Raw genomic sequence first — 12,779 nt, forward strand, 5'->3', positions numbered from 1 at the left:
ATGTACGCGGGGAACCGCAGCGGCGGCCAGGGCTCCTGGGAGGGCGGCGCGGCGGCGGGCGCTGAGGGCCCGGGGCCGGCGGGGCCGCTGAGCCCCGCGCCGCTCTTCAGCCCGGGCACCTACGAGCGCCTGGCGCTGCTGCTCGGCTGCCTCGGGCTGCTGGGCGTGGGCAACAACCTGCTGGTGCTCGTCCTCTACTCCAAGTTCCCGCGGCTCCGCACGCCCACCCACCTCCTGCTGGTCAACATCAGCCTCAGCGACCTGCTGGTGGCCCTCTTCGGGGTCACCTTTACCTTCGTGTCCTGCCTGCGGAACGGCTGGGTGTGGGACGCCGTGGGCTGCGCGTGGGACGGCTTTAGCAGCAGCCTCTGCGGTGAGTCGGGCCTCCTGCGCTCCTCTGCACACTCCGGGCCCTGCCTCGCCCGCGCCCTCCCGCCTCCTGGCCGCGCTCCCCGGCTCCCGGCTGGACGCGACCCCCAGCTTCCCCCCCGGCCGCGCCCCTCTGCTCCCCACCTGGCCGCGCCCCCCTGCTCCCCGCCGGGCCGCGCCCCCTGCTTCCCCCCGGCCGCGCCCCCCTCCCTGCTCCGGCCGCCTCCCTGCAGCTCCTCACCCCGCCGACCCTAACGCAGCCGGGCTGCATCCCAGCTCCCCTTTTAGCTCCAGCTCATCTCCTGTCTCTGTGTTCACCTCCTCATAGAATTCAACAGGGCACGAAACGTCTTTTACACTTTGTGGGAAGAAACGAGGGACCCTAGAGTCAAGAGATTCAAGAAAAAGTGATTAACTCGCGAAAGTTGGAGAGGGTGATGAGAAGAGATTTAATTCATATACTATTTCTTTCCTAAAATGAAACATAGAAACCTAACAGAGTAGCAATGTGTAATTTTTTTTAAAAAAATGTTGCTCATTAGCTGTTGTAAACCTTTGCATGCTTCCCGGGAAGTGAGATCTTTTCATTCAGGTCCTCAGAATGCAAATTGGCATGAGCCCCATAAACTATTTTTACTATATTTTCCTCCCTGTAGGTTCCAGCACACCAAAATCTAAGGTGAGGTTGTACATGGCTCAGGGAATCCCAACTCAGATGAACAAATAATTACCTGTGCAGCCAGAAGGTTTCACTAAAGTAGAACTGGATTGTTAATTGAAGAGTTATTGAAACGATACTGTTAATCCTTAGGGGACATTTAAGTCTCGCTGAGCCTTGACATTTTGAAGGATGATCCACCCAGCGTATCATCGAAGTTGTGGTTTTCTCAGCGTGGAGAAGAAATTATCTTTTTGTGTGTGCTCCAGAAATTTCATTTGTACAAAGATTTGAAACTTAGGAGGGGTCTGTAAGTGTATGTAGTGGGGATATAGATACCTGTGTGATTACACTCTTCATATTAGCTTAAAATACCTGGTCAGGCATTTTTTTAGGCAGGGCTAAGCTTTAAAGAGGTGATTCAAGCTCAAGCTTAAAGTGTCGTCATTAACGCTCCCTAAAATGGGTGGGAGGGGTTTGGTACAGGCAGGAAAGTTCTTATTTAGGAGAAGTGCTCTTTCTGTGCTGGGAAATTCTGTTTCTGTCCCGACCTTATGCCCTGGAGTTTGAAAACAAGGGTATATTGAGTTCTTTATTAGTACCGGGTTCACCCTCTTCCTCATGGCTTCCCTCTGTGCCCCCACCCTGCTGTGTCTGTCTGCTGTCACTTCCATCCTTTTTCCCTCCTTCGTCATCCCTGCTCGGCTCCAGTCCCCGTCAGAGGGGTTTTCTAAGACTGCCGGAAACGTTCACCACACAGTATTTTGCCTGATGACTGCTCTGTTTCTCTGGACATTTACTTAGTGCTTTCAACCATGACTTTATCCCTGCCTTTCAATTAGGGGTGGAAACTCTGGAGTAAGCGATTGAGAGACTTGTTTAAGCCCTGGGAGACAAGTCAATTGCGGGCTATGATGGAGCTTAAAAATTCTTAGCAAAGATTAAGAATTTTTTCGCCTGGGGTAAATCCCAAGGATTGTGCTTCCAGGTAGGAGTTAGAGATGAAAAGGAGGGGCTTCCCCCTTTGTTACCCCTGAGCAGGAACGAACCAACCATGGAGTATTGAAGGGGAGGAAATAACAAAATGCCAGAAGTGGCTGCTTGCTCCAGAGGCTTCTGGAGAGGCTGCCCTGTCAGGTGGAAAGACTGCTGGCCTGATGGCATGAGAGTGGGTCCTACTCTCAATTCTCTGGCTAACCCATCTTGTGGACTTTCTCAGTCGCTTAACCTCTCCAGCCATCAGTTTCCCTATCTCTTTTATGGGGTAGTGGAGCTAAATGTTCTTTAATTTTGTCTTGTCCTGCTTGCTATGAAGTATTTTGAGGACTTCTTTGATATCTGTAGTTAGAAGGTGCCTGGTTTTAGCACTTAGGCTTGTATCCTCTCCTCTTACTCCCACCTTCAGCTCTGTTCCCTTCTAAGCCAGGAATAAGCACATCCTATGGTTACGCTTCTTCATATACTCCCATGGGTTCCATCCTCTGCAACCCTACTGTAAGAAGGCAGAATAAGCCATTCAGACACTTACATATATATATGAGTAGGCCAGGCAGCCGCTTCATCCTGTGCTCAATTCTTGATTTCTCAGGGAATGCTGAAAACAAGGACTCCCTGATATCCTGGAGGCAGAGGCTTTGACTAGATAGAACTATTAAGATTGTCATTTCACTTAAATTGACCAGTCAGTTCAGTGAACTAGTCAATTTACTCTTGAATGGCTTGTTTTACAAATGTCCAAGATAATTGATCATCTTAGCCTAGGTGGGCCTGGTTTATACTGATCTCGATTTTGGTAAGTTTGATGGTTAGGGAAATCAGAGCTCAGAGAACTCGCACCCTTCCTGCGCAATGAGGAATGACAGAACGGCCCCCTAGCAGATGCTGTGTGGAGCACTTTAGCCTAAAGACTTCCAGCTGAGTGTGCCTTTTCCCCCTTAGCTTTTCTATCTCTGGCCACACCCAGTGCCACACCAATGTTCTGCACATGGAATATAGCCAGCGTTAGGCCCAAGGTTAACAGGAGAGCCTTTCTTCACTACTGCCTCCTACCCCTGCAAAAACAAGAATAGACAACATGTTAAGCTTGGCAGAGGGTGTTGAGATAGACTTTTCTCTTGGGAGACAGAGATTCAAGGTCATAGAGCCAGAGTCCGGCAAAATGCAAGCCATGCCATTCAAATGTTAGAAGTAGGTGTTATTATATTAAGATATTTTAACATATGAACCCGGGAATTTTCCTTTTTAACTTACACCTAAAAATATACATGTGCATATGTATTTTCGTACAAAGATTTGTTATAAATACATTTTCCCTTCAGTAGACCTATTTTTTCATGCACTTAAGTATTTTAAAATGACAGTTGTTTTACTGAATTAATCCTTTTGTAATGATCTGACTGGTTAATTCAGTTGAAATAGTCTCATGTTGATACCGTGAGATCCTAAGGGTGGGTGGGACATGGGAAAGTCAGCTGTCCTAGGATCACCCACAGACTGTATTGGCCACAGAAATATTCCTATTCATGATATTGTGCACATAGTATGTAGTCTGTTTCCATAAACACAGGGGAGCCACACATTTCTTATAGGCTAAGCTCACAGCGCGGTATAATTTCATTCAAATATTAATTTTCTTAAAAGCAAAAGTTAGAGAATTGTATTATGTTCATTCTTCTTTATTTTTGTGGAACGTTATTTCCATTCTTCATGATTGAACTGCCTGATTTGGAGGAGTATATCTCTATTGTTCATTTTCAAGAAATCAGACAACAGGTGAGAGAGCACTGAATAACTTGCTTTGGTAGAGGCTTCTGTCCTGCTAACGAGCCAGGCTCCAGTGGATTGTGATTGCTGTTGCATGAAATTACTTTTCTCCTAAATCGTTTACAATTGTATTCTTTCTTGAATTTTCTTCTTTCAGAGGAGAGTTCCAGTCAGAAATGCATGTGTGATGCATTTTGACATTTACTGCTAAGGTGAAATGCAGAAATGAAAACAACACATCCATTTTAGTATTCTCAGATGTGATTAGATGTACTTTGTCGTGTTTTTATGCTACTGACCTATAAGAAAAAAATATTAAAAAAGGGTAAGAATTAAACAGCTAGGACCTGCAATCTTGATACTTCTGGGATGAACTGGAACATCACAAGGAGAGGTTTCATTACAGCATATTCACACCTCATCTGAGCCCTCAGCTGAGATTCATACACATTTCCTTCATTGGCAGCTGTCACCAGATGCTCTACCTCCCAGGATGGCGGACAGTCTCCCGACAGAGTTTGATGTGATTGTAATAGGGACAGGTTTGCCTGAATCCATCCTTGCAGCTGCATGTTCAAGAAGTGGTCAGAGGGTTTTGCATCTTGATTCAAGAAGTTACTATGGAGGAAACTGGGCTAGTTTCAGCTTTTCAGCATTGCTGTCCTGGTTGGAGTGTCAGCAAAACAGTGACCCTGGGGAAGAAGGTTCTGCTGCGTGGCAGGACCTGATCCATGAAACAGAAGAAGCCATCACCCTTTGCAGCAAGGACAAAACCATTCAGCACACAGAAGTGTTCTGTTATGCCAGTCAGGATGTGGATGACAATACTGAAGAGACTGATGCCCTACAGAGAACTCCTTCCTGGGTAGCACCCACTCCCCTCACCAACCCTCTGGTTCCAGCATGCTTGTCTGAAGAAACACCCTCTTTGTGCGTTACAAGGCATGAGATGCCTGCCAAAGACACTCCAGAAAACGATGGAGAGATTTCGCCAGAAGTCACAGATGTAGAGGAAACCCTGGCGAAAGAAAATAATCGTGGAGATAAAACTTGTACACACGCAGTTTCAGATGGAGCTAAAGATGAAAACAAACCTATAGTGGAAGATAGCACTGATCAACCAAAGAGAAATAGGATTACTTACTCTCAAATAGTTAAAGAAGGCAGGAGGTTTAATATTGATTTGGTATCAAAGCTACTATATTCTCAAGGATTGCTAATTGACCTTTTAATCAAATCAAATGTTAGTCGTTATGCAGAATTTAAAAATGTCACTAGGATTCTTGCATTTCGGGAAGGAAAAGTAGAACAGGTGCCTTGTTCCAGAGCAGATGTCTTTAACAGCAAAGCACTCACCATGGTTGAAAAGAGGATGCTAATGAAATTTCTTACATTTTGTTTAGACTATGAACAACATCCTGAGGAATACCAAGCTTTCATGCAATGCTCTTTTTCAGAGTACTTAAAAACTAAAAAATTAACCCCCAACCTCCAACATTTTGTACTGCACTCAATTGCAATGACAGAGTCGTCTTGCACTACAATAGATGGCCTTAAAGCAACAAAAAACTTCCTTCAGTGTCTTGGCCGATTTGGCAACACCCCCTTTTTATTCCCCTTGTATGGCCAAGGAGAAGTTCCCCAGTGTTTCTGCAGGATGTGTGCAGTTTTTGGTGGAATCTATTGTCTTCGCCATAAAATACAATGCCTTGTAGTTGACAAAGAATCCGGAAGATGTCAAGCAATCATAGATCACTTTGGCCAAAGAATAAATGCTAAATATTTTATTGTGGAGGACAGTTACCTTTCTGAGGACACGTGCTCAAATGTGCAGTATAAACAGATCTCCAGGGCAGTGCTCATTACGGATCAGTCTGTACTAAAGACAGATTCAGATCAGCAGATTTCCATTTTGATAGTGCCTCCGGCGGAACCAGGAATGTGTGCTGTTCGGGTCACTGAACTATGTTCTTCAACGATGACATGCATGAAAGACACTTATCTGGTACATCTGACCTGTTCGTCCTCTAAAACAGCAAGAGAAGACTTAGAATCAGTGGTGAGGAAATTATTCATTCCATATGCTGAAACAGAAACAGACAGGGAAGGACTTAGAAAGCCAAGACTCTTGTGGGCTCTTTATTTTAATATGAGGGATTCCTCAGAAATCAGCAGAAGCTCCTATAATGGCTTACCTTCCAATGTTTATGTCTGCTCTGGGCCTGACTGTGGACTAGGAAATGAGCACGCAGTCAGGCAAGCTCAAACGCTTTTCCAGGAGATCTTTCCAACTGAAGAATTCTGCCCTCCACCTCCTAATCCAGAAGACATTATCTTTGACGGTGATGACAAGCAGCCAGAGGTTCCTGGAACCACTAATAGAATAATTGCCAAACTAGAATCTTCTGAGGATTGCAAAAACCTAGAAAACCATGAGAACCACCTTCAAAATTAGAAAAAAGCAAACTGGAAAAGTTACTTTGGGCTTTCACCATGGCATCAGAATATGAGTATTAGAAGTGGTTATGTGATGAATGCTATGCAAATATTGTCCTTAATTGTCTTTGAGACATTCAGTCATTGGATGCTTTGTTAACCTATTGGTCACTGATTTATTGGTTTTTGGACTTCTTTCTGTTTCAGAATGGGCTCCATGATTCAGCCTCTTAAACAGGACTAGCTTTATTTTAGGGCTGGGTATATGTGTGAGGGTTCCATGTTAGCAGCTCTGCTTAAAGGAAGGTAATATTGCATCTGCTAATGGTCTTCTGATTTAATTATTGTCTACAGTAACAATAATATCTAAGGAGTATTTTAATTACTTTTGCAGCTCTTAGAATTGCTACCACCTCCGAATGGTGACACACACACAGAGTAAATTATGTGGGTCTTTTGTATATAATATAAACGTATAGACATGGTGGGAGCAACAGCAGCTGACTCAAGTGTCAGTACAATAAAGTGCACTTGTCTGGAATTGTTGAAAGATTAGCTTTGCCTGATCCTTTATTTGTGAAGGTCTGATGTTCACAGTACATCTTGCAGCTTCATTCTCCTGCTTGATGCTTGTAACCCATGAGCAGTGCCGCCACCACAGTCTTCTGCATTCCAGAGTCCGAGAGTTCACTCAGTAGTTAAAGAGCTCATTCTTGGGAAGCTCATTCCGAAGATCTAGGGGATAAGATTAGTTCTGGTTTAATACTTCAGAAAATTTCTGCAGAGCCCTGCTCTGGCGCCTAAAAGAAAAGAACTTAACGTGTAACTCAGGCCAAAAGAAAAATTAAAATTGCCGCCGGAAAAGGGCCTTCAGAATGGCAGTTCTGCAATTCCTAAGGAGGAACTGAGGGAGGCATTTCCCACCCAGGCCTTCTTTCCCCAGGTTTCTCCTGAGGGTGAAGTAGTCCACCTTGTTGGCCAGATCTGCCCCTCCAGTTAGCAACACTCATGCAGCCGATAGGGGGGCCTCAGAGGATTTGCCATGTCCAGGTGACTGCCTTCATGATCACTTGGCCTCTTGGCTGGAATCTAGAGGATAGAAACATTTTTTGTTCCCAGAACCACTAGAAGTTGTAAAGCTGGTTGTACTGCAGTGGTGAAAGCCTGTGGAGCTGCCGGGAGAGGTAAACTTCCTTCCCTTTTGGTGCCGTTTCCACCCCTGAGATGGAGAATGATAATCCTATTGGAAGAGAGCCCTTCAATGGCAGTTTTTGTTCTGGAATAGAGCATTTACTGTGTAAATTACTCATTACAGTTTTTCTCAACAACCCCTCGAGGCAGATATTGTTGAATACATTTTCACAGAGGAAATAAAGAATTGATAATGTGCTCAGAGTCTGGTATGTGGAAGAGCTAAGACTGGAATCCAGACTTGCGTGATTTCAAAATCTTTCCACTAAGAAACTGTTAGAAGAGTGCAGGTTCTGGAGGAGAAGGAGAGGCGCCCGGGGAATCAGTGTAGTGCTGCTGGTGAAGCAAAGTGGACAGACGTTGGTCTTTCAGCGTACTGAATCAGAGAAGTGTGAAGACTGAGATTAACTAAAAAGATAGTTTAGGGCTGTTGATCTCACTGAAGCAGAATTTGGCTAAGTTTTAACAAAATAATGCTTTTTAATAATCTGTCTTTTGATCTGAACATCTCATAAAGGGATAGAGATGTTACTAGGCCAGAATATGCTCTGAATGGTCTTTTGTGCTCTTCTGTATGTGAGGAAAATGAAACAAGAAAGATTGAAGTAATTCACAGCTTACCAAAAGTAGAGAAGTCTTGAGTTTGTATTAATATTTATATACATTTTTTGCATTATAGCAAAGTAGTAGTATTGGGTGGATCCTAAGATTTAAACCTATCAAAACAACTGAAATGCCTGAAATAGATCTAAAAAATAGTAATTAAAATGGAAAAGAATTTAAGATGAGGGCTGGCCCGGTGGCGTAGTGGTTACGTTCGTATGCTGTGTTTCCACAGCTGGGGGTTCGCAGGTTAGGATCCTGGGTGCAGACCTAGCACCGCTTGTCAAGCCACGCTGTGGCGGCATCCCACATAAAAGAGAGGAAGACTGGCATGGATGTTAGTTCAGTGACAATCTTCCTCAAGCAAAAAGAGGAAGATTGGCAACAGATGTTAGCTCAGGGCCAATCTTCCTCACAAAAGAAATAAAAAGAAAAAGAATTTAAGATGATAAGTAAAATGGAAGTGAAGGTAATCCAGACCTATTGAAAACAATTTCAATTTCAGTATCATGAATATTCTTATTCATAAAAACTAGAGAAAAGGAACAATGAGAAATTGCAAAAGATGGTAGAGCCAAACATGATGGAAACAGGAGAAGAGTGTTAGAGCAGTCCAAAATAAGGGTGGTTTTAAAAACTAACAAAATGAATATATTACTTTCTTACTTGAATGCAAAACAGCAGATTGGAAATGAGAAAAGTTATAACCAATAAAAAGCATTAAAAAAATTAGGGGATGTTATAGACTAGTATAGTTTTCTGATGAGTTGGAATTGTACCCTCATTGGTGAACTTTTTCAAATGAATAATATCTATGTCAAAGAATAATATCTGTTTATTTATCATGAAGGATGACATGCTAATATTCGCATTTTGAGGCAAATAATGGCCTAGATATTAGAAGTCAAGCGTTTTGAAAAGGGTCTCATTCTGATCAGATGCAAAACTCAAAATAGAATATTAGAAAATACACAACATATAATAATAATTATTTCCTATGACTCAGGATTATGAAACTGGTGTTCAGCAGTATAACTATTAAATCAACATCAACAGAACAAAAAAGTAAAAATCCCAAGTATTAACTAAATATGACTTAAAAATCTCAGTAAAATTCATTATGCATCTTTGATTTAATTATCTCTGTAATGATTTTGTTGATTTCTCATAGTGTGATAGTTACTGAAAACATTGTTCCTATTGGAAAAACGTATAAGAAACATTTCTCAAGCAGAAATTGAACAATCTTGGCACCACTATTATTTATATATAATTGAAGAAGTTTGTCATTGTAATAAAACTTTAATGAGCATTCACAAAATGAGAAAGGTAAGGAAAGAAAGCAGCACAAATATTTTCTATTAACGTGGCTCTATAACTAGCGAAACCCATGGTGTGTAAGCATACTGACTGTGAAAGACTAATTCAGAAAGTTGCAGGATATAAAAATTTTAAAAGTTAATCTCATTTTCAGGTCCCAGCAGTGACAAACTACAATTTAAAAAATATATATTAATATATACGAGCCAAAGTTATACAACTATATTGAGATAAATTAAGTAAGATGCTGATGTAGAAGCAGGCTGAAGGAACTACAACCTAGTGTAATGGAAAAGAAGTAAATAAGGAGTCTGAAAACCAAAATTTTATAGTCTTGACTTCATCTAAGGAGTTAGATCTACTTTACATATGATAACACAGTTCATTCCAGATGAACTAAAATGTTAAGTATAAAGAGGAAAATAAAAAGACTACAATTCTCATCCCAATAATGGTACAAAGGAAACTTTATGGCAATGAAAAACATTATTGACAAAGGTAGATATCAACTAAAATAAAAATGGAAAGTATGTACTAAATAGGAAGAAGACAAAAGAAGCAGAAGAGATGGCGTAAAAAAAAGCTACTTGCATTACACATGGATAAAATGCTTAATATTTTGTAAAAAGTACATGCAAATTCATAAACCTTTCTGCTCTTTACTAGGCAAATTTATAAAAGGATTGACTACAAATGAGAAGGTACAAATAGAAGTCAATTCTTAGAATGATATTCAGATTTCCTAATATGAAAAATGCAAAGTGAACAACTTTGACCTTGTTCATGCTATTATATTAGCAAAAGATTTTTAAATCACGTGTCCTCATAGTAGCAATGTTATATTAGTAGTTTTGTAAAGAACTATTTAGACGAATATAATAGGAACTCTCTAACCAATCTATCTTTTGATAGATCTAACTCACTTTGAGTACCATATGCCCAGGGAAGTATTTAAGAGAAAAAAAAGCTACTTGTACAAATATATTTCTAGTAATTCCATTCATTTGAGTTAAAAAAGCCCAATAATAAGGAAATGGATCAGTAAATTTTGATGTATTGCTATTGCTATCATAGACTTATTTACTCATGAATGTGGATATATGTCAAATCGTATGGAAAAAATGTTTAAATGAGACTCAAAAGTGTTAGAACACATTATTGTATTTACTGATTATATTTGTGTAAAAATTTAGGTCTCTACATTGAAAAGAATCAGAAGAAAACATAATTAATTGGAGTTTCACATTAAGGAGTTCTTTAATTTTTTCTGTAAAATACTGATGTGTGCAATAAAAAAATAAAAGATTAATTGGTAAAATGTTTTACTAAGTTGATGAGAAAATTGTTGATTTCTTGGAAACTTGTAAAATTCTCCTTTAAATGGAAAAATATATATGTTTTTAGATGTTGAGTCAAAAGATAATCTCCAGAAACACGGACAGACAGTTTTACAGCTCTTGGTGGAAAAGAATTCTTGGTCAAGATGGACTTTGTATCTTATCTCGGTTGCCCAGTATTAAGAAATACGAAGGTGTACTGTGACAATAGTTTTTTTTTTTAAGTGGAAACCTCAGAGCCAGAGGTGGAAATCATAGAAGTAGTATTAACGCGTTCCAGGACATCAGCATGAAGACGTTTCATACTAATTAAAGTATGGCCCCTAATCCAAGAACACACTTCATTTGGGAGTCTTGGAGCCTAGGAAAAGGAAGGATGGATTTGGATTCGCACAAGTGGCGATCGAGTTCTTATCCTTGTAACCGACAGCCACATGTATTCCCATGTCAACAGCAGGGGACACAGTCCCTCCAGCTTTCTGTAAGGCGCGAACAAAGAGGCTGAGTGATTCCCGTGAAAGAATTTGACCCTGACGTGAGTGTTAGGACCGCAGATCTGTAGAGCATTTGTAGGAAGGCCGCTTTTCCCCTGACAACTCCCTGTTCTCGTGTGAACCTCAGGACCACCGTGTAAGGTAAGAAAGGACAGGTATTTGTCTCCATTTTACAGATAAGACTTGGAGGACTTGAGTGACTTGCCTGGACTCTCGCCTAGTAAGTATTCAGATCTTAACTAAAATTGAAATGTAGCTGTTCTGCTTTGCCTCCATCTTAAGAGAGTTATTTATTGCACATGAGTGCATAACACATAAATCACTGTTTTAAAAGTGGTGGCTTCTGGAATTTTAGAATACATTTATTTTTCAACAAATAAACAAAAATCATCCTATAAATTAAAATCTGCGTAGTTAAAGTGGTAACCTCTGGGGTTGGAAGAGGGAGAAGAGAGTTGATTATTTAAGCTCACACCTGAAGTCAGAACAAACTTTCTTTATCCTGGTCTTTATGTCAAGAGCTTCATTTTTTTATATACATTATCTTTATTGGTTCCTGCTGATGTCCTATAATTTTGACATTTGCTTGTTGCTAAAAATATGTTTAACGCTTAATACACTCTGAGCAACTAATATGAGTAAAGGGATACACATTCTCAGAGGAAAAGGAGTGACTTTGGATTCAGAGGTGCAGGATTGACAAAGTCCCTGTTTTTACTTCAGTCAGAAGAAATCCATTTTATAGTTTTAAAGAAAGAGGAATCCTTGGGGACGTTAGTGCAATGGGATTTATGCCAGTTCTTTTTGTTATAGGTCGTGTAGTTAGAGCCCTTAAGCACCCCATTTCTGTTTGTTTGAGACTTTTATTTGTTCCTTTATTTATTCATCCCTTATATCCAAAAATCAGAACAGAAATATTACTAATCCAGTATGGGGAAGTATTATTTTTTACATCATCGTACATTAATATATGTGTAAGTTCAATTTATAGTTAAAAGTTCTTGTGCCGATGTCAGTATTTTTATTGTCCATTATAAAGAAGAAATTTTGGGGATCGTACTGCCGAGGAAGAGCAGGAAATCTTGTTTTTAGGCAATTAATTAGGTTAATTTCCTAATATGATTTCTGTGAAGGATTATAGAGAAACGAGCTGCGTGTCCTGTTCCTCTAACAGGCCCGATTTATGATGACATAACATTATCTGTAATGCCCTCTGTTGTTGAAACGTAAATACCAACCAGGTGTTTATTAAAAAGAAAAAGCAAAGGATGAGAACTGCTCTGGAAATGGTTTGTCATGAGACTGTAATCTCCTTTAAAACAGTCTCCGTGTGCTGTCCCTCTGTGCTCCCCACGGCGTCCTGCACTGCACAGGCTCCAGAAAGAAATGTGCTGTTTGAAAGCCCGAGATCTGCTCTTCGGCAGGAACCACTGCCTCCATCCGTGCCCAGCGCTCCCCGCTTCCCGCCCCTCTCTGGTCCACATTGCTTCCTTCTGAAGGTTTATGGCAAACTCCAAAACAAAATTCAGAGAATTAGGGAATATTTCTCATGCTGCCCCAATGGTCGGATACAGTTTAGAGATTTTATGGGGTTTTTTAAATCATTCA

General features: G+C 40.9%; 2 protein-coding genes across 4 annotated transcripts in view; both read left to right on the forward strand.

The window, feature by feature from the left end:
• Positions 1–12,779, forward strand: part of OPN3 (opsin 3) — a 42,087-nt gene continuing 29,308 nt past the window's right edge. For 2 of the 3 annotated variants that reach the window (XR_002805090.2, XM_023632625.2), the window contains exon 1: positions 1–373. Coding sequence is in view for 2 of the 3 variants with exons in the window: in XM_023632625.2 (XP_023488393.1) it covers positions 1–373 (373 nt within the window). In the remaining variant the exon portion in view is untranslated. Of the gene's footprint in view, positions 374–3,947; positions 8,738–12,779 lie in introns of those variants that run through there. The other variant, XM_070255781.1, reaches the window with a different exon arrangement.
• Positions 4,284–6,245, forward strand: CHML (CHM like Rab escort protein). The gene is given in 1 exon segment (NM_001256975.1): positions 4,284–6,245. A coding segment is annotated over 1 exon segment (1,962 nt).

The sequence above is a fragment of the Equus caballus genome, chromosome 30 (genome assembly GCF_041296265.1).
Source record: "Equus caballus isolate H_3958 breed thoroughbred chromosome 30, TB-T2T, whole genome shotgun sequence".
Lineage (NCBI taxonomy): Eukaryota > Metazoa > Chordata > Mammalia > Perissodactyla > Equidae > Equus > Equus caballus.